General features: G+C 40.2%; 1 protein-coding gene across 4 annotated transcripts in view; it reads left to right on the forward strand.

Annotated features, from left to right (window-relative positions):
• The window catches only part of TANK (TRAF family member associated NFKB activator), a 28,433-nt gene extending 23,726 nt beyond the window's left edge, over positions 1 to 4,707 (forward strand). For all 4 annotated transcript variants that reach the window (XM_077784989.1, XM_077784990.1, XM_021526284.3 and 1 more), the window contains one exon: positions 3,213 to 4,707. In XM_077784989.1, coding sequence (XP_077641115.1) covers positions 3,213 to 3,380 — 168 coding nt within the window. In that variant the 3' untranslated portion in view covers positions 3,381 to 4,707. The remainder of the gene's footprint in view (positions 1 to 3,212) is intronic.
• The last annotated feature ends 12,461 nt before the right edge of the window (positions 4,708 to 17,168 follow it).

A 17,168-nucleotide genomic window follows, 5' to 3' on the forward strand; every position in this document is an offset into this window, starting at 1 on the left:
ACCCAGTCTAGTTTAATTTTCTATTGCAAACCACTTTTTGAGTGAAAGTTTTAAAGTTTGAAAGATTGCTGCTATAAGCTTGATTTTTTCAAAAGGTATTTTAAATATCTATTTGTAATGTAGGAGATCTCAATTTTTTACCAACTTATTAATTACAGTTTTTATTGCATTTTTCATTGGGTTCTCAGAAATTGTGACTAAGTTAAATAAATTAACACATTTCTTTTACTGCTAGTAGAATTCCTGTGGAACTGCAAATAATTCACTCCATTGCTTGCTACTATCCTCCTTTTTTGTATTCCTTCTCCAGCCTGTTCTTTTACTAGTTAGTCTGTATATTCATTTTTCAATAGGTGGCACCCTGCATTGAACATTGCAGCAAGTGAAACAGCTGGTATGTGGTTATAAACTGATAGGAGAGTATGCAGCTTAAAAAGTACAGAACAGTGGTTGAATAGCAGTAAGCCTTTGACCACTGGTATTTCTGCCAAATAAGGAAATTAATTTGGAGCCAGCATTTAAAATGTGAATTATCTGTTTTCTGGAGAAAAATGTACTAATGTAGCACTCAGAGAAAAAGAAAGCTAATGGTGAATTGTTTAGTATTTGAAAGTCATATCTACAATAGCACTGCATTGATTAAAATGTTATTTCTTATTCAGAAGCTTGTTTGAAACAAGGCAACTTTAGAATCCATTAAATATACACCTGTGTATATCAGTATATTTAAATATCCATCACCTTTATTCAGCTGCTTTCAAACTAGGTTTTAAGTATTTTTCCCAATTAATTGGACTCAGTTCTAGAGGTTTTTTTGACTGTAAATTTTGCTAAAGATTTGGTCACAGATAATATACATGTAGATTAAAAGAGTAATTTTTTTTAAGTTACTTGTATACATGCCCTTTTCACTTTGTTAACCTTAGCAAAATTTATGTATAAACTTGTTCTTAGTATTTTTACCACCTTTCTAGGGGGTGGTTATGCTGCTTACAGCTTCTATCATCCCTTCCAAAAGTGAAGGAAAAGCCAAAAAGGAGAGAATTATATACCTCTTTTTTTTTTCCTAGTGTAGATAAAACTTTCAAGTATTTACTACATATGTTAACTTATAAAATGGAAAACCCCATAAATGCAATAGATTTGGCAACAGCAAGTTCTTGGAACTGCTCTCAGTTGGTGTAATAAATTTAGCTCTTTCCTTCTATGTGGATACTAAATCTAAAAACTCAGTACTGTTTTCTTAGAATGTAACTTTAAAAAAAAAACGTGACTGAAAAGAGCAGTAGATTAAAATAAATATGGATATTAGTGAACCTAGGATTTTACAGACTACATTTAGCTGAGACTTTCATATAGATGTATATGTTTATTGGTATTTGCAGTTTGAGGAAGTTGTTTCCACCAAAAATACTTCTAAGTATGTTCATGATTTTAAAAGTAAATCAGTAGTCTATTAATTTCAATATTAATGTTTTTGAAACAGAATGTCTGCTTAAATAGATCCTTGTTCTGACAGGGATATTAAACACAAGCTTAGCACTGAAGAAATTGAAGTTAAGTGCCTGCATGTGTGGGTTGCTGGATGGGTACCTCCCCTCGTTATCTTTCCAAGATGACAAATAGTTTTTACAATACTATTTTATCTTTTTTTCAAATGGTGCTTTACATCATATCAGAAACAAATAATTCTAAACACATTTATGTAGTGTGTTTAAGTGTGTTAACTTGTTTAAGTGTGTCAGTGTCTAGATAGATTTAATATGCAATTTACACCAGCAACATACAATAAGTAGACTCTTTGAGCTGAAAAAAGTGGTGTGATTGCACTTAATTACTAATTAGTCAATTTAATTATATGGATTGCTGACCATAATGAAAGACAGTAAGTCTGCTATTGCTATGTGATAAGCCAAACACTGTTTAAATACAGAATGGGCAGGAAATTGACTCCCAAGAAGTTCGGGGTGGTTTAAACAGAAGGTTTAACCACTGTGAAAGTCAGTTTAGTTGTACAGTGGATTGCTGTGGGAGAAATAAGCAATAGATTCTAACTATTTGGCATGATGAAATTTAAAGAAGAGCGCAAAATTAAAAATCTTGGGTATCAGTAGCAAGAAATTTAAATTTTCTAAAGAAATTACTTTGTATTCTTTCTTGTCTTCCTTCCCATGTATGAGTAAAGCAAGTGGAAAAAAATGAGCCAAAAAAAACCCTTTATGGCACACTCTTTATAAGTTCCATCCCCACATAGAGCTCATAGCAGCTGGCTGCCATTCTTTATACTTCGTACTCACAACAGGATGCATTTGGTTTTCAATTTACCCAAAACCTGATTGTCCTGAGCATATAATGTATTTGATTTTATATACTATTTGATCTTATGTTACTAATACTAAAGTTATGAAACTTAAGTTTTAACTTTGAAAACTGATAGAAGACATTTTGATTTCTATTTGATACTATTATAAATAGTGTACACTCTGAGCTTAAGTGCCTTGAATTCCAGTGTTGAATAAACAGACTTGCTGGCTTGAAACTAGCTAGCTAAGGGACCAAGAGCAGTGCAGCTGCTGAACCAAATACAACGTAGTTTATAGAATTGCCTGAATGCATGGATAGATATGCATGTTTCCAGTGATTTTGACGCTGTCATGGCAGGAAGAATCCCAAACAAGATTATTTGTAACACATTTATACTAAAAGGCAATCAGAGTAAGTACCTTAAGCCATTACATGGATGTAGTAATTTTGGAAATAAACTGAAAACTACTTATATGTGAATAAGAATGGACATAAAATATGAATCATATTAACTCTGTACAAGAAACATTTTATTCTAAGGTAAAAATGTATTTTCTCATTTCTGCTAAATGGCTATTGTGTACTAGGACTTCTTCAGTAAAATACTGACATGCAAAGTTAAAGAAAAGCTTTAGTATGTACCAGACTGATATTACAGAGTTCTGCTCCTAGCAATATTTATTGTTAATAGATACCAAGGTATTTTTAAATATTTGCAAGGATAGAGTGTTTATAGAACTTTAAAAAAACTAAGTCCTGTCTTGCTTTTCTTAAATGAGAACTCTCTAGTTAATGTCTCTGGCCAGGCAGGTGTAAAGGAATTCTAATTTAAAGAGGTAGGCATTTATTTTAATAAAAACAACAGCAAAATGTAAACCTCAGCAATAATAATTTTCTGTTTCTTTTAGCCCATTTGGCAGCCTCAAGACAATGATTTGCTGGCACAAGCATATGCAGACTCTGAACTGAATCAGTGTGGAATATGTGAATTCTGTCGAGAAGTTTTCCCACCATCTCTAACATCTAAGGAAGATTTTCTTCGGCATCTCAATTCCCACTTTAAAGTACAGTCTTAATGTATGAGAATTCAATGGTTCACTGTTTTTGCATACATTTAAACATTTTTTTATTCAATAGATATGAGTTTAAGAATTAAGACTTCTTGTAACAAGAACTCATGACTGAAATTGTTTGTCAGATAAGCACAATTTTAGTTGTCTTTTGGGAAGGCAAAATGAAACTAAGTCACTCAGTACTCTGATTCACATTATTGCTTGTTATGCTTCACTATTAACTTTGAGAGTGATGTCAAACACGTTTTTTGCCCAACTAATCTTTGCCAGAATAGGCCTGAAGTTGTGACTATATTTATTAATGTAGAGTTGCAGGATTAATGCCTTAATATGGCTGGCAAAAATTGGTGTAATGCTAGGGTTCTCTTTTACAATTTCCAGTGATGTTCTTATGTTCTCCCTGAAGTAAACAGGAAGAGAAATAGACCCCCATTTTTCATTTATATTACATAATTTCCAAATAGTGAACCTCTTAATTCAGATTCTTGTAAAATTATCATAATAGCTGAATCCAGGTGTGCCAGAATTAGGATAGGTTTGTACATTAGTAACATAAATGAGTGGTTGACTTTCCCAGATGAATTTTTTACTAAAGCAAGTAATCAAAAGTAACATATAAATGACCGTTTTGGCAAAATGGAACAGTAATGATTTTTTTAATATCTGTTTCATGTTATAAAAAATTATTGTTCATGTACCTTTATAGCATTAATAATTACTAAAAATGCTTTCAGGGAACAGGTTATATTAATATGAAGGATAGAAAAGGTTAAACTTTCCTCAAAACTAGTAATACCAAAGATTATTTGCCATCCCTTCTGGTCTGCTATGATAGATTACCCAAGTCTGATACAGACTAGAAAGGAAAGGGGAAAACCTAGTCATCTAAGTCTCAGTGAATTTATTTTTAACCTGAATATAGAGGCTTTCTCAATGCAATTAAAATTTGTGTTTAGTTGAAACATTGAAGTCTGATAAAGCTTGCACATTTTCTGGATTTACTGATGTCAAATTTAAAAATAGGGGTGCTGCCAAGTATTTTAAATTAATGATAAAGGGTGGTGCTTGCTTTTTGCATTTGAACTGAATATAGAGTTTAGCCTTTATATTGATAATTAGCATTAATATTTTCATAGCAGCAAAGCACAACACTTTTTCTTTTTAAAGATTTGTTTGCAGGTGATAAATTTCTGGAAGAATTAACACCTACGTAATTTTTAGAAATGGATTTTTCTGCAATTATTTTCTCTATTTTAAACATGTCATGTTTGTGACGGGCTGTCAGCAGAGTGTACTGTAATAAACAGCACTGTAGAGTGCACGTCTGCTACATGACCTGGAGGAAGAGTTTGTCACTCTCCGGAGCTCTAAACCCGCCGGTGCGCAGCGCTGAAGAGGCGATGTTCGGCCGCGGCCGCGCCGTGCGGAGTGTGAAGCACCTCCCCGGAGAGCGCGGCTGGGGGTGGTGCCCAGGAGAGGCACAGGTTCTGGGAGGAGAGAAGGGGATTCGCACATCTCCAGCCAGCCCGACACACGGTGCCACTCGTCCTCTCAATCGTGAAACTCGAGCTCAGAAGCTCGCGGTTTAAGGGATGCGCAAAGTGCGAATCACCTTTGAAGAAAATAAAGTCATCTGTTCCTGCCCCCCGCCCCCACGCGTGGCTGCGGTTCCGCAGGAGCCCTTGAGCTGGCAGAGCCGCGAGCCCTGCGCCGAGCCCGAGTCCCCGCGCGGGGACGGGGCTCTTTGTTGCTGGAGGCAGCCTGGGGTCCGCCGCAGCCAGGGCACAGAGGGGAGGGCGGCAGGAGGTGGGGGGAACACGCTTGACCGAAATCTCGTCGACCAGCGGAACCCATCCATTTCCCGCTGTGAGGGCTCCTGCCTAGTGCGGCGTTTTAGGAAGCTGTTTAATCCTGCGTGCGCAAAACTGTTGCTGCCTGAGGGCATCCAGATAGGCTCACCGATCAGACCACTGCGAGGAGCGCTAGTTTAGTTTTTAAATAAACAATAAATAAATAAATAAATACCACGCTAAGCAGTTGTGAGCGACTCGAAGTGGGAGGCGAGTGCGGTCCCTGAACGGGCCCCCCTTATACAGCTTTCCTGGAGGCGGCTGCTGCTGCCAGCAGGGACATCTGCTTTATTACACTCACCAGAGGAGGCTCGGTATTCCTCCCCTTCCCTCCCTCTTCAACACAAACTCAACCCGGCAGAGGAGGTTGAATCCAAATGGGAAGTAGAATGTCATTAAAAATCATAAATATGGTGGAAGGAACTTGAGAGGACGGGAAAAGCAACAAACTTGTGCCAAGGTGTTCTACCGAACTCCAACTCCGCCAGGGCCAGCGGAGCCCTGGCCAGGGCAGCCCCGGGGCTGGAGCAATTTCAGGGCTCCCGTACGAGTTCATTGTCAGCCCGCCCCGCGCTGACGGTGCGCGACGCGTGAAGCCCCCGCGCTCCCAGGCAGCTCTCGCAAGGAAGCGAACTGCTCCCGTTTCCTCTCTGAGCCCTCTGAGGGACACTGCGGCTGCCTCAGCCTGCTGCGAGGGCTCGGTGCCGGCGGCCGGGTAGAACACATGTAGCTCCTCTGTCTCTCCGGCTAACTCGACAGCTGCTCGTAGCTCCAGTAATTAGACTGTCATTGCTTGTTAGAGGAGAGGAAAACGCTCCTATGACAGATTCCACGAGTCCTCTGGTTTTTTTTAAATCTCGCAGAAATCACCAGAGCATTAACTGAGATTTCTTATTTCTCTAGAATCAGAAGGAAAGAAGTTCCCTCTCCGATCTCGCACTCCAATGAGACCTCTCTTGTGACTCCCATGAAATAGTGAATTCGCTATAAGAGGCTGAAGAAGTTACCTTCCTTCCCCTGCCTACCCGGGAGGAAGAGGGAGCTTCCTGGCCTTGTGAAATTGCTTTTAAAATCCCTTCCCCGCATGGCTTTATCTAGCCAGATAATAGAAATGCAGCATTTTCTCCATTAACTAAGCGGAGGAGTTGCTCAACGCACAACAAACTCAACACATCCTTTCCCATCCGCGATAATATTAACTCAGAGGATGCTCAGGAGAGGCTGTTACCCCTTATGAACAAAAGCACTGGAGGATCAAGCCGAGATGCTGCTACCCCCACCCCATGGTTCTCTTAGCAGATGAGACTGAGAGGAGGCGATTTCTTCCCCTCCCTACCGTATATTCCCCTTTCCCCCGCAATCATACAAGGTTAACTCAACAGAGGAGTCTCAATCTAAATGGCAACTGGGATTGCATTAAAAAAAAAAAAAAAAGAAAAAAAAAAAAAAAAAAGAAGGGGGAGAAAAAAATCAGAAATAGGGAAAGAAAAGAGAAAAAGCAGCAGGCTGATTACGAGGTGTCAAAACTGCCAGGAGCAAGAAGGTGATAGCAATCAGGGGTGAGAAGAGTGCGCCATTCGTGCGGGGCAGCTAATTATCCGTCTCATTTGAGAAGAGCAGCATTCGAGGCAGCAGCGTTCGCCTGCTGAACGGTGACAGATTGGCGCGGAGGAGAGGGGAGGTGTTAAAACAATGGAGCCGGGCTTGCGAGCGCTGCTGCATGCTAATCAGCCCGGCCTCCTTCCTTCCTTCCCTCCGCCTGCCTGCCTGCCGCGATCCCTCCTTCTCGCTGGCCGCATGGCAAGCCCAGCGCTACGCGGCCCCTCCGCAGCGGGCGGCACCGCACCCGCCATAGGTGGTAACTCGGAGAGTTCCGGCGGGACCGCGCGGCGGGGCTGGCGGCGCCCGGGGGACCCGGCAGGCTGCTGGGTATCAGTGGTAGCGTTCAGACCTCGCCCTCGGCGCCCGGGCTGGCAGTAGCCCATCAGTGCACTCCCCGCAAGGGGCAGAGGCGAGGAGCCCTTGGTGCGAGCCTGCGGGTTGTGCGGGCTGACCTCCCGGCGCTCTCCCCGCCAGGGGCCAGGCCAGAGCCGGCAGCGCAGCAGGTTGCCCAGTGAGAGACAATCTATTGCCGCACCCCAGACCAGGCCGCCTAGATGAGAGAAATGTAGAGCTGTGCCAATTACTGATGGACTCCAGGGGCTCCGTTGCCTTCACAGCTCTGCACGGGAACCAGAGACCGGGATGCTAAAACATGCAGTAAGCAAGCGGCCTCTCTTCACCACTGCCTTTTGCCTCTCGGATTGCTTGGCCTTGCAAGCCTGAATGACCCTGCATGTACACAGTGTGTGCCTTGTGACGAGGTACTAGAAGGTCTGGCCTTCTCTCAGACCAGGAACAACCGTTCCCTTTCACACACAGTGCAACAGTGTCTGCAGAGACAGCAGAAAGGCTTTCGGAGGGATCTCTTCGGCCCTAGCTTTCCTGGGAAGTCCATGCTCCGCAGGACTCACAGGGCAAGCCCCGGGGCTAGAGCATTAGCAGCCCAGCTACAGTAAGTGCTCCACTCTGCCAGGGAGAAGCAGAGGAATGAGCGTTGGAATGTTTACTCTCCAATATTTCTCAGTTTCCATTCCATCCTGCCCTGAAAGATTTTTGATTACTATACACTTCAAAATAGTATTTATTACAGATTTACATAATCTGTATGTTTTATGTTAAGGCAATAACACATTGATGCTGTACTACTGAAAGGAGTTAATCTAAACTATGTAGTGTCTGTTATAACAGAGTTCCAACTAAAACATATCCTTGCTTTCTGGCACTGACAAGAAACACGTATCCAGAAGGACATTGCCCAGCACATTAGATAAACTGCCAGGTGAAGCCGTTGCTCGACTCCTGAACCTTCACTGGGTTATGGATCAGCATTTGGCCAAATTAAATGATGTCTGTGTGTAACCTCACATTTAATTAAACAAATGTTATTTCAAATAGCATGTGTCTGATTTACAGCAGGATTCATGGGTAAAAGAAAACACTGAAAGGGAATAAAGTGGTTTAGGCCTGAGGTAAGAAGCATGATAACTCAGGTTGAATGCTATTTAAAGTAGATTTGAGTGCATGTACAGCTAGGCGGTAGTAATAGCGTTTAAATTTTGTTATTCTAAGTCTGTCGTTGAGTGTACTTGATGAGATTGTCCATGAGCATACAGATGGTGAGATTTTCATGCTTCTGTGGCATACTGACATCTCAGGCTGTAAAAATAAATTCCCAGATCGCTGTAATACCTAAGAAATAGAAAAATGCAGTCCACCTTAATGCTCTATATTTGAGTCCTTTATGTTTTAAGAGATTTTATATACTAGATACATAAGTTTGTGCATATTAGGAAGACATTTACAGTATGAAGCAAAATTCAATATAAACTCTGCACCCTTTTTTATGTGCTTCTGAATTTAGAGATATGGGGGATGGAGATAAAAACTTGCCTTTGCTATTATCTGTATTTTTTTAAAACTGTTCTCGTGGTTTGTTTGTGGCCCCCTGCTACCAAAAACCAGGCTGTACCAAACCAATACATTTGTACCTAAGGATTAAAAGGCAGAATTAAGTTTCCATAAGGTCAAGTTTACTTTTCATTAAAGGATTATTGGATTCTTTCTTGATTTCATATAATTTTCCAACCTGGAAACAAGCTATTATATATATTTTGATGATTTAAACTGTACTAGAAAGGTATTTGAATCAAAGACGAATGCCGAGATATTTTCTCTAATATAAGTTTTTGCCTGCCTAAGAAGCCATAATATGGAGAAATCCATGCATCAGCCTGTTCAGCCCAGAAACCAGCACTGATATTGCTCATAAATATCCAGGGTAGGGCATCCCTATTGGTTACTGCCTGGCTGCAAAAAAGGTGCTGTACTTATCCAGGTTTCTGAACTGACCAAATTAAAATTTTAAATAAAGATATATAGCAGGGCGATATTGTGCAAATGAGCTAAAAGAAAAACATTTTGCAGAGACAAGTACATAGTTTAAAAAGGTTTAAAATATTCAATTGGTGTAAAAAATAACTACTTGTAAAAACGTGTGTATTTTCATTATGCTTAATTTGCCATTCAAAACAAGTTTTTCTTAATAAGCTCTATTGTTTCTATCTGTTTTGTGAAATGTAATACGTGTGAGACAGAAAGCAGACTCGGAATGTGAATGAGTTTTGTTTTCTCTTTCTCTCTTTCTTTCGTTTTTAAAATACAACTTTATTCATATTCACAGGGATCCTTAAGTTAAGAAAAGGATTCATGGAAGTGGCATGACACTCCTGAGGTCACGATCTGAAAAGATGAAACTTGAAATTCTATCTGCTAGTCTTTTCCTATATCTTATTTGCATGCAATAGAAAAGTCTCCATAAGCAAAACACTCTATAGTTAATAGTTATGTTTTCGCTCTCAGCAATGACACAAGCTTTGCCAGGTTTTCACTGTTTGTATAGTTCATTAAAATACTTTAATAAATTACTTGTTGTTTTAAAAAATCACCACACGATCACCCGACTAAAAACATCTATATCCTCCTAATTTCTGCAGTGTCAAAAGTACAGTCTCTGAGGGCAAGAGGTTATGGAGCCTTCATAAAGGTTTCCCATCTGTCATCAAGCACAACATCAAGCCCTCTAGGTGCTGTGAAAATGATTTTCTCCGGAATTCTCCAGCCCAAAGATGCCATCCTCTTAATTACAAGCTTTTGAGATAAGGAATGCCACTGAATTCCCTGGAGATTCACAGAAGATGTGCAAAAATAATCTCTTCTCTTGCTTGCCTGCCAGGGCCTCTGTACCTGCCCACAAACTAGTCGGCTCATTTGCTAGGTAATGATGGATGAACCCAGGCAGTGCATCTGCACTGCTGCCCCTCCTATCCTTGCTGACATGCAGTATTTCAAAGTTTTTTCTTCATAATTGACTGCCATAAAAGGAGTGACAAATAACAGTTGGGGTTTGTTTTTTGGTTTGGACTTTTTTTCTTTTTGGGGAGGGTTGTAGTTTGTTGAGGGTTTTTGTTTGTTTGTTTTTAATTTATTAACTTTCCTTCTCACCATCACAAGCCTCTTGTACATAGGTTACTCCACATACAGAATGAAAAAAGTCCTTGAGTTCATGGACTATAAGATGTTCTAATAAGAACATCTGCTTATAACAGTTGCCCTGAAAAGGCCACAGAAACTATTCCTGGGGTCAGTGTGCATGCAAAAGAGTATACTGACAGACATGGTGTGGAGTAGAGGCTTTGTGGGACAAGCCCATGCCTGCACAGCAGAAACTGAGCCTCTGGTTAGGTCGCAATCCTATCTACAAATGTCCATTAGCACTTTTCCAGCAGTGACAACCAGGTGAAAGGCCATCCGACCTACCAATTTATCATCAGTAGAGTGCTGGAGGTTTCTGTAGGGTTAAAGAGATTACAGCAATTGTAGGAGGAGGTACAGAACACGAAGTGAGCAGGAAAAAATATCACTTTAGTTTTATGCAAGTTCTCTGCCAGTACAGAACCAGCCCAGAGGAACTGGCTAGCTGGAATGGTACTGCTCAGAGTGTACATAGATCTGGTGATGAATACGTCTGGAGAGGTTTAGCGTTATAAATCTGAGCAGTATAGATTGCATTTTTAATATGTGGAAACATGTACATAACTCTGGCCATAAGGGTGGGGGCGTAGAAAAAGCCACGTCCAAGCTCAATAGGATCACGGGAGAGAAACCTCGGGCTCCATGCCATCCGAGATGTGAAAGCCCACAGAGACTCAGCAGCCAAAATCGCATACACTGATTTTTTAATAGAGTTCTTATCCATGTGTCCATTTAACTGCAGTTAATACAAATCAAATAAGCTTGTTACTTATAGATTCCCAGGTGCCTCAAGTGATACAAGACAGCAGCAACAGGAATATCCCTAATTAGAATGGATTAGTCTGATTTCTTTATTCAGGGAGTTTAGTGTCCCTAAGTATTCAAAGAATGATAAAAATCTTCCAGAATAAAACTGCTAGGTTTAGACCTCCTTCTGCCCAGGGAAGAGGAACAGCAGGTTTACTCCTACCTTTAATTTACTTCTTCCATACTTCTACCATTACTTCTAACATACTTTGCCTCATTCCTATATATAATTTCTGAAATCTCTTTCAGCACACTACTCCTTGCATTTTTCCAAAGTTTTATTCAATATAATTCTGTGCACACACACAGGCATTTCAGGCAAGTAATATTGAAAAGAATATGGAGCTGAAAAGTAATACGAAATGTTATATCAGTTGGTTATGAAATATCTTCCTACACCTTAGCAAGAAATTAAGAGTCATCATTTTAAAATTTACTTTGTGTAGTGATAACTTGGCATTATATGCCATGACTGCAAGTGCAACTCTTTGAAGACATGTAGAATGTGAATGCCTCCTCCAGGAGAAGAAAATGCTGTATGCTTCACAAATTCTTTTAAAGTTAATTCAGTTCTACTTTTTAAATTTTATTATTTAACCATACATATGTTGCTCCTTTATGTGTTTCACTGACCTACCCATGAAAGAGGCAATCTGAGTGACATCCACACAGACAACGCCTGATGTTCCACACAAGGCTCTGTCGTGAGCGTGTGGGGTGATCGATGGTCAAGTGTGCAAAAACACCAACATAGATGTTATTGGCAGAGAGCCTGTAGTCATGTATGCAAGCTCCCAAGCTGATTGAAACCCTACAGGTGCAACTGCAGCAACAATTCGTAAGTTAGTCTTTTTTTCTTTCATGCAGAATAGCAAGAAATGCCTGTTGAACACTACAAACACAGCAAGAAAAGGCAGTCCCCTCAGCCTTTTTCGACCTCACCATCCAGTGGAAAATGGATGCAAGACCTGGAAAGTGATGTGATTCTTAGAGCTGTCAGATTTCTTATAAGCCTCAAAAGAATCACATGGCCACCAAGTCCAGCTTCACTTTGATTCAGTAGCCCATCACAGAGATCACAGAAAAGGCTATCACCAGAATGGCAGAATAGAAATTTCCTAGCTTTTGCATGAGAGTAGCAAGATGATAAGGATTATAAAACTCCCACAGCATTTCAGAAGGTCCGTATTTCCCACTGGGCATGGCTTTTTTATTAAAATGGTTATTATAAGAAAATGTGGTGAAGAAAATGTTACTATGTAACAGGCTGGCTGCATCTTCTGATGAAGACTCTGGAGTAAAGAACACAGAGAATGGACTTGCCCAGCTTGCTTTCCTCAAAACTGGTACTGAAGCTAAGAGGGCATTAACTTTCCTTTAAAAAAATATTAATGGCATGCATGGGTGTATTTGTGCTGGGAGGGAAAGTTTCTTTCTTTAAAAATAAAATATTAATTGGGTTGGTTTTTAGCTTAGGCTAAAGGGGCACATCCCTTTCTTTCTTTGTCTTCAGAAAAAATGGCAGAAAGTTTGAATCTTCATGCTTTCTCCTCCCAAAATAAATGCCTTATTAAGATCAGATATATGATGCCCTAAAATAAATAAACAACAGCTTCCAGGTCCAAGCACACCAAAAAATACCAAACCCCCCTCCCCCACCTTGTTAAAAATATTTTTGAAGAAACAGACTAATCTCAACCTTTATATTTACAGTTGCAAAGCTGCAGTGAAATTCCATTCAACTGGGTTCTGAAAGTTTTACTCGGTGGCATTTCCTAAGATTAACTGCTCATGGTGATGAGATGCTGTAAGCAATAACACAGCTCCCAGAGGGACCCGTGCCTGAGAGCACTGGTGAATAGCTGAACTGCCATGTATGCTCTATCAGAGGCTGGGATGTACACTGGACTGATTTTACCATCTTATTTAAATGTGATGGTTTTCTCATTTGTTGCATTGTTTGTATTAATACGAATATCTTGTTATGTTTGTTTTGTCTCCTGGGAGCCAATAAAGCTGTGAAGTTTTTCTTTACACCAAATGCAGCTCTACGGGCGATCAATCAATGGGTAGTTTTTGGATAATCTGTGAGAGTGAGAAATCTAATAAAGCAAGAAACTAAAAAAGGAAAACAAAGTCTATTTTCTGTTAGGTTAGCTACGTCAGGAGTCAGGCTTTCCACCATGCCTTTAAAAGATATTTAAGGAGCTACATTTTACTATCAGAGTAGCACCTCACTAAATTAACTTTCTGACATATAAAGGAAAAAGTTTAGACATCATGACCTCGGCATCAATGTGGGTTACTTACTTGTACAATTAAATTTACTTTGACACTTGCATTTCTCCCCACCTCCTCCTCCTCCACAGTGGTATATGAAAACACATTAATGCAAAATAAAGACTAATCATGAAGTGAGAAAACAAATAAGTGACATTTAAAAATTATTATTGCTTTGCTATACCAGGCATAATGTTAAGAAATAGGTAGACAAAGATTATATAGCTGGTTTCTAGGTCACAACAAGGTCCACAGGAAAACATGCCATTTAATTTCAAGGCAGCAGTTCCCTTATCACAACAAAATGAGTTATCAACAGATCAAAATAACAATCTGAATTATCTAGCATTAGTGGCTGAACTGAACAGCCCCAGATTATGTGATGAATTGTTAAATTGTGGTAGCATTGTTTTGGAATTGCTAATTAAAAAACAAGTAAACCCCCATGACTCTGGATATGACAACTGAAAATATCCACAAATTACTTAATAAATGAAGCGTCTAACAACTCTAACACTTCCTGCTCTCCTTGTTAATAAATGTAATTTGAGGTAGATTTAAAAAATCTTCCATCTAAACAGTGAATTCATTACACGACGTTCAGATCTCCAGATGCCTATGGACTCCTCGGAATTAGGTGTTAAATAGACAAAAGTGAACCAAACTGCCTTTAAAAGCACAGCATGACCATGTAATTCTTTTTCCAGTTTGTGGTAAAAAATGATGAAACTTCTTTCCAAGTAGCTATCACCCAGATTTAGTGTGAAAAGTAGTGTAATTGTAATTCACGCCATCAGGGTCTATCACTGATAGACTATCAGCTGTTCTGTAGTTAGGAAGGCTTTCTTTTCAAATAGGAAAGCTGCCAAGTGCTCTGTGATACCTCCAGCAAGCTTATCGGATGGAAGATCGGAGCCAAAACAGCAGCTGCACACATATGCAAATTGGCAATTAATAGTATAACATTCTGGGGAGGGTTGGTTTGGGTTTGTTTTTTTTTTTTTTTTTTTCTTTAATATGGGAAAGTATAGCCGAGCTACCTTAATATTAACCTTAAGAGTGACAGGGAACTTCTTGCCTGAGCGGCCAAAGAATAATTACCCTCTGGAGAGACTTTCACTCTATTACTTTCTTTCTTCACACAAAGATCAAAGCTTTGTTGTCCTGCCGAGTTTTTCTCCATCATGAAAGTTAACTTCAGGGGATTAAAAAAAAAAAAAAAAAATGGGGATACCTTGTAGCTGCAACTCTCAAAAGCAGGGAATCGTGGCGATTCGTGCTTCCCTCCGCCCCCCACCAAATGCCAGAAAAAAAACCCTCCCAAAAAGTTAGGTCGTTTTGGTTTTTGTTTAGGACGCTTGTCCTGTTCCTTGAAAAGATGTTCTGTGCTACATGGGACTCTTACATTTGTTATGGATACTCTAATCAGCGACAAAGTAATTGAAGGATTAGTTTTATATATTTTCCCCAGGCTGCCGCAGCAAACCAGCTTGCTTTATTTAGCCCAGCATGTATGAATACAAGACTTCCAATTAATGCAGTTGCTTGCTTAAGTCAGAACATTGCCTTTCAAAGGATCCTCACATGATCCTTTCCTTGTAATAGCAGGCTGGAGCTGGAAAGACTTTGCAAGGCTGCTGCATTTCACACCAGCCGTCCCCAGCGCTTTCCCCAGCGTCTGTCTGTCTCTTCTAGGACAGGCGTGGGGTGATTAACTGATGTTTTCGATCATTGTGAATTCTTAATAGCCTTATTTTCACGATGAAATATCTCAGCATCCTTAGGATTAGGATTCTCCACGAAGGCAGGCCAGAAAGTTTGCTCCTCTCTAGAGGCAGGAGCCTCAGGAAGGGATTTGCGTGGCGCGGTTTGTGCGGCGCCTGCCGTGCAGCGGGAGCCTGCCTCCGAGCGCCGCCGCTTCTGCCGCCTTTTCCCGCGGCCGCGAGCGCTGCCGTGCCGATCCCTCTCCGTTGCCTGGCTCAGAAACTGCCGCGGCAGCGGGAACTGCCGCTCCGCTCCGCCGGCTCCCGGCGCTGCCGCGGCGGGCGCTGCCCGCGGACCGCGGCCGGCGCCGCTCGAGCCCGGCCCGAGGGGCGCGCCACAGCCCCGCGCCCGGCTGCGCCTCCCTCCCTTCCTCCATCCCTCCCTCCATCCCTCCTTTCCCAGCCAGCTCCTCCGCGGCTTTCCGAGCAGCGCCCGGGCATTCCGACAAAGAATGTGCCGTTCGATTTAGACGCTAATTCACCGTTTTCTTCCGTTAGCAAATCTACAGCGCACACAACTTAGGGGAAAGAAGGGCTGTAAAAAGATCCATACGTTCTGGTTTTCCACAGGAACTGGAAAATGTACCCATTTATATTCACAGATCCTTAAAAAGTCAGATCTTTGAGAAGGACAATTTGCCCTGAAATAGCAAGGTTCCAAAAGCAGAACGATACAAATCCTGACCTGAAGTCGACTACAGCAAAATGAAGACTACCTTGACTAAAATATCAATTCAATCGGACACAGACTGGAAAATCTGTATATAGGATATTCATCAAGTAGTATTTACATTCAGATGGGTTACCATCTCCCTGGTAGCTTGTTTGGATTATCATTTGATGTCTTTCTCCATATTGCAACACCTTTTGTCAATTCACTCCTTTATTTTCTCCAGTGTCTCACAAACACATAGAACACAGTCATCATCCTTCAAAAGTGCTTTAGTTTGTTTTAAAGCTTCTTACTATTAACCCATAACAATATGCCAAAGTTTATTAAAAATATAATAGGACCTAATACTTTTTCCCATTAAATCATTTGCTTTTCAAGTTTTAATTTGAACAAAGAATGGTCTTCAACTTTTCTCATTAATATATATGTTTGTGTATATATAAATAAAAAATTTTGCCTTCACACAAATCCTTTGCTGCTTCTGTTTTAATGATAACATAAATATCATTAATCAGCTAAATTTAAAATGTGAGGCATAGATAATATTGAACACATAATTTCAAATAATTTAAAACATAACTTAATCAAAATAATTCTGATGTTTACAGTGTCATGTTAATGCACTGTATCCAGGACATTCAGAACAAAAATAGTGTGGTTATTTTCATTATTAAGGAGAACAGTGTTTGGACCTTCATCCTGCATTCACTTAATTAAAATTGCATACTGGAAAACATGTGGTGCTGCACAACTGCATGCACTGATTTGAGAGTATGGTGGCATCTGGACTTGCAGAAGACAATGTCTCTCTCTCTCAACTTTGGCAACAGTTTCCACATAATTGGTATTTGGGAATATTTGCATCAGATATACACACACACAACTGTGCAAACAGCAAATTATAAAAAATTTCTGACTACTCTGCTCATACACTTTTATATGTTCATTTATCTCATTTGAGGAGACAATGTGTTGTTTTTGTTTTAATTCTTGTCTCCAGATAAAGAAGGAATAAGTAAGTTTATTGCTTGATAATTTTTAAGTTTGTTAGCAAAGTTCAACCAATTTAACTGCAAAATACACATTAAGGTACTGGGTTTTTTAATAAATAAGAACAATCTTTGTTACTACTATGTGAAAGGTATAAAGAAGCCAACCTTTATTAGGCAGCAATTGGTTGATCAAAAAACCTATATAAGCTCCTGGACCTGCCTCACCATGTGACGTCTCTTATCTAGATAGCAGGCCAAAATTCAAAACTAGAGGTTAAAGAAAAAGCTAGAAA

This window comes from Lonchura striata, chromosome 8 (assembly GCF_046129695.1).
Source record: "Lonchura striata isolate bLonStr1 chromosome 8, bLonStr1.mat, whole genome shotgun sequence".
Lineage (NCBI taxonomy): Eukaryota > Metazoa > Chordata > Aves > Passeriformes > Estrildidae > Lonchura > Lonchura striata.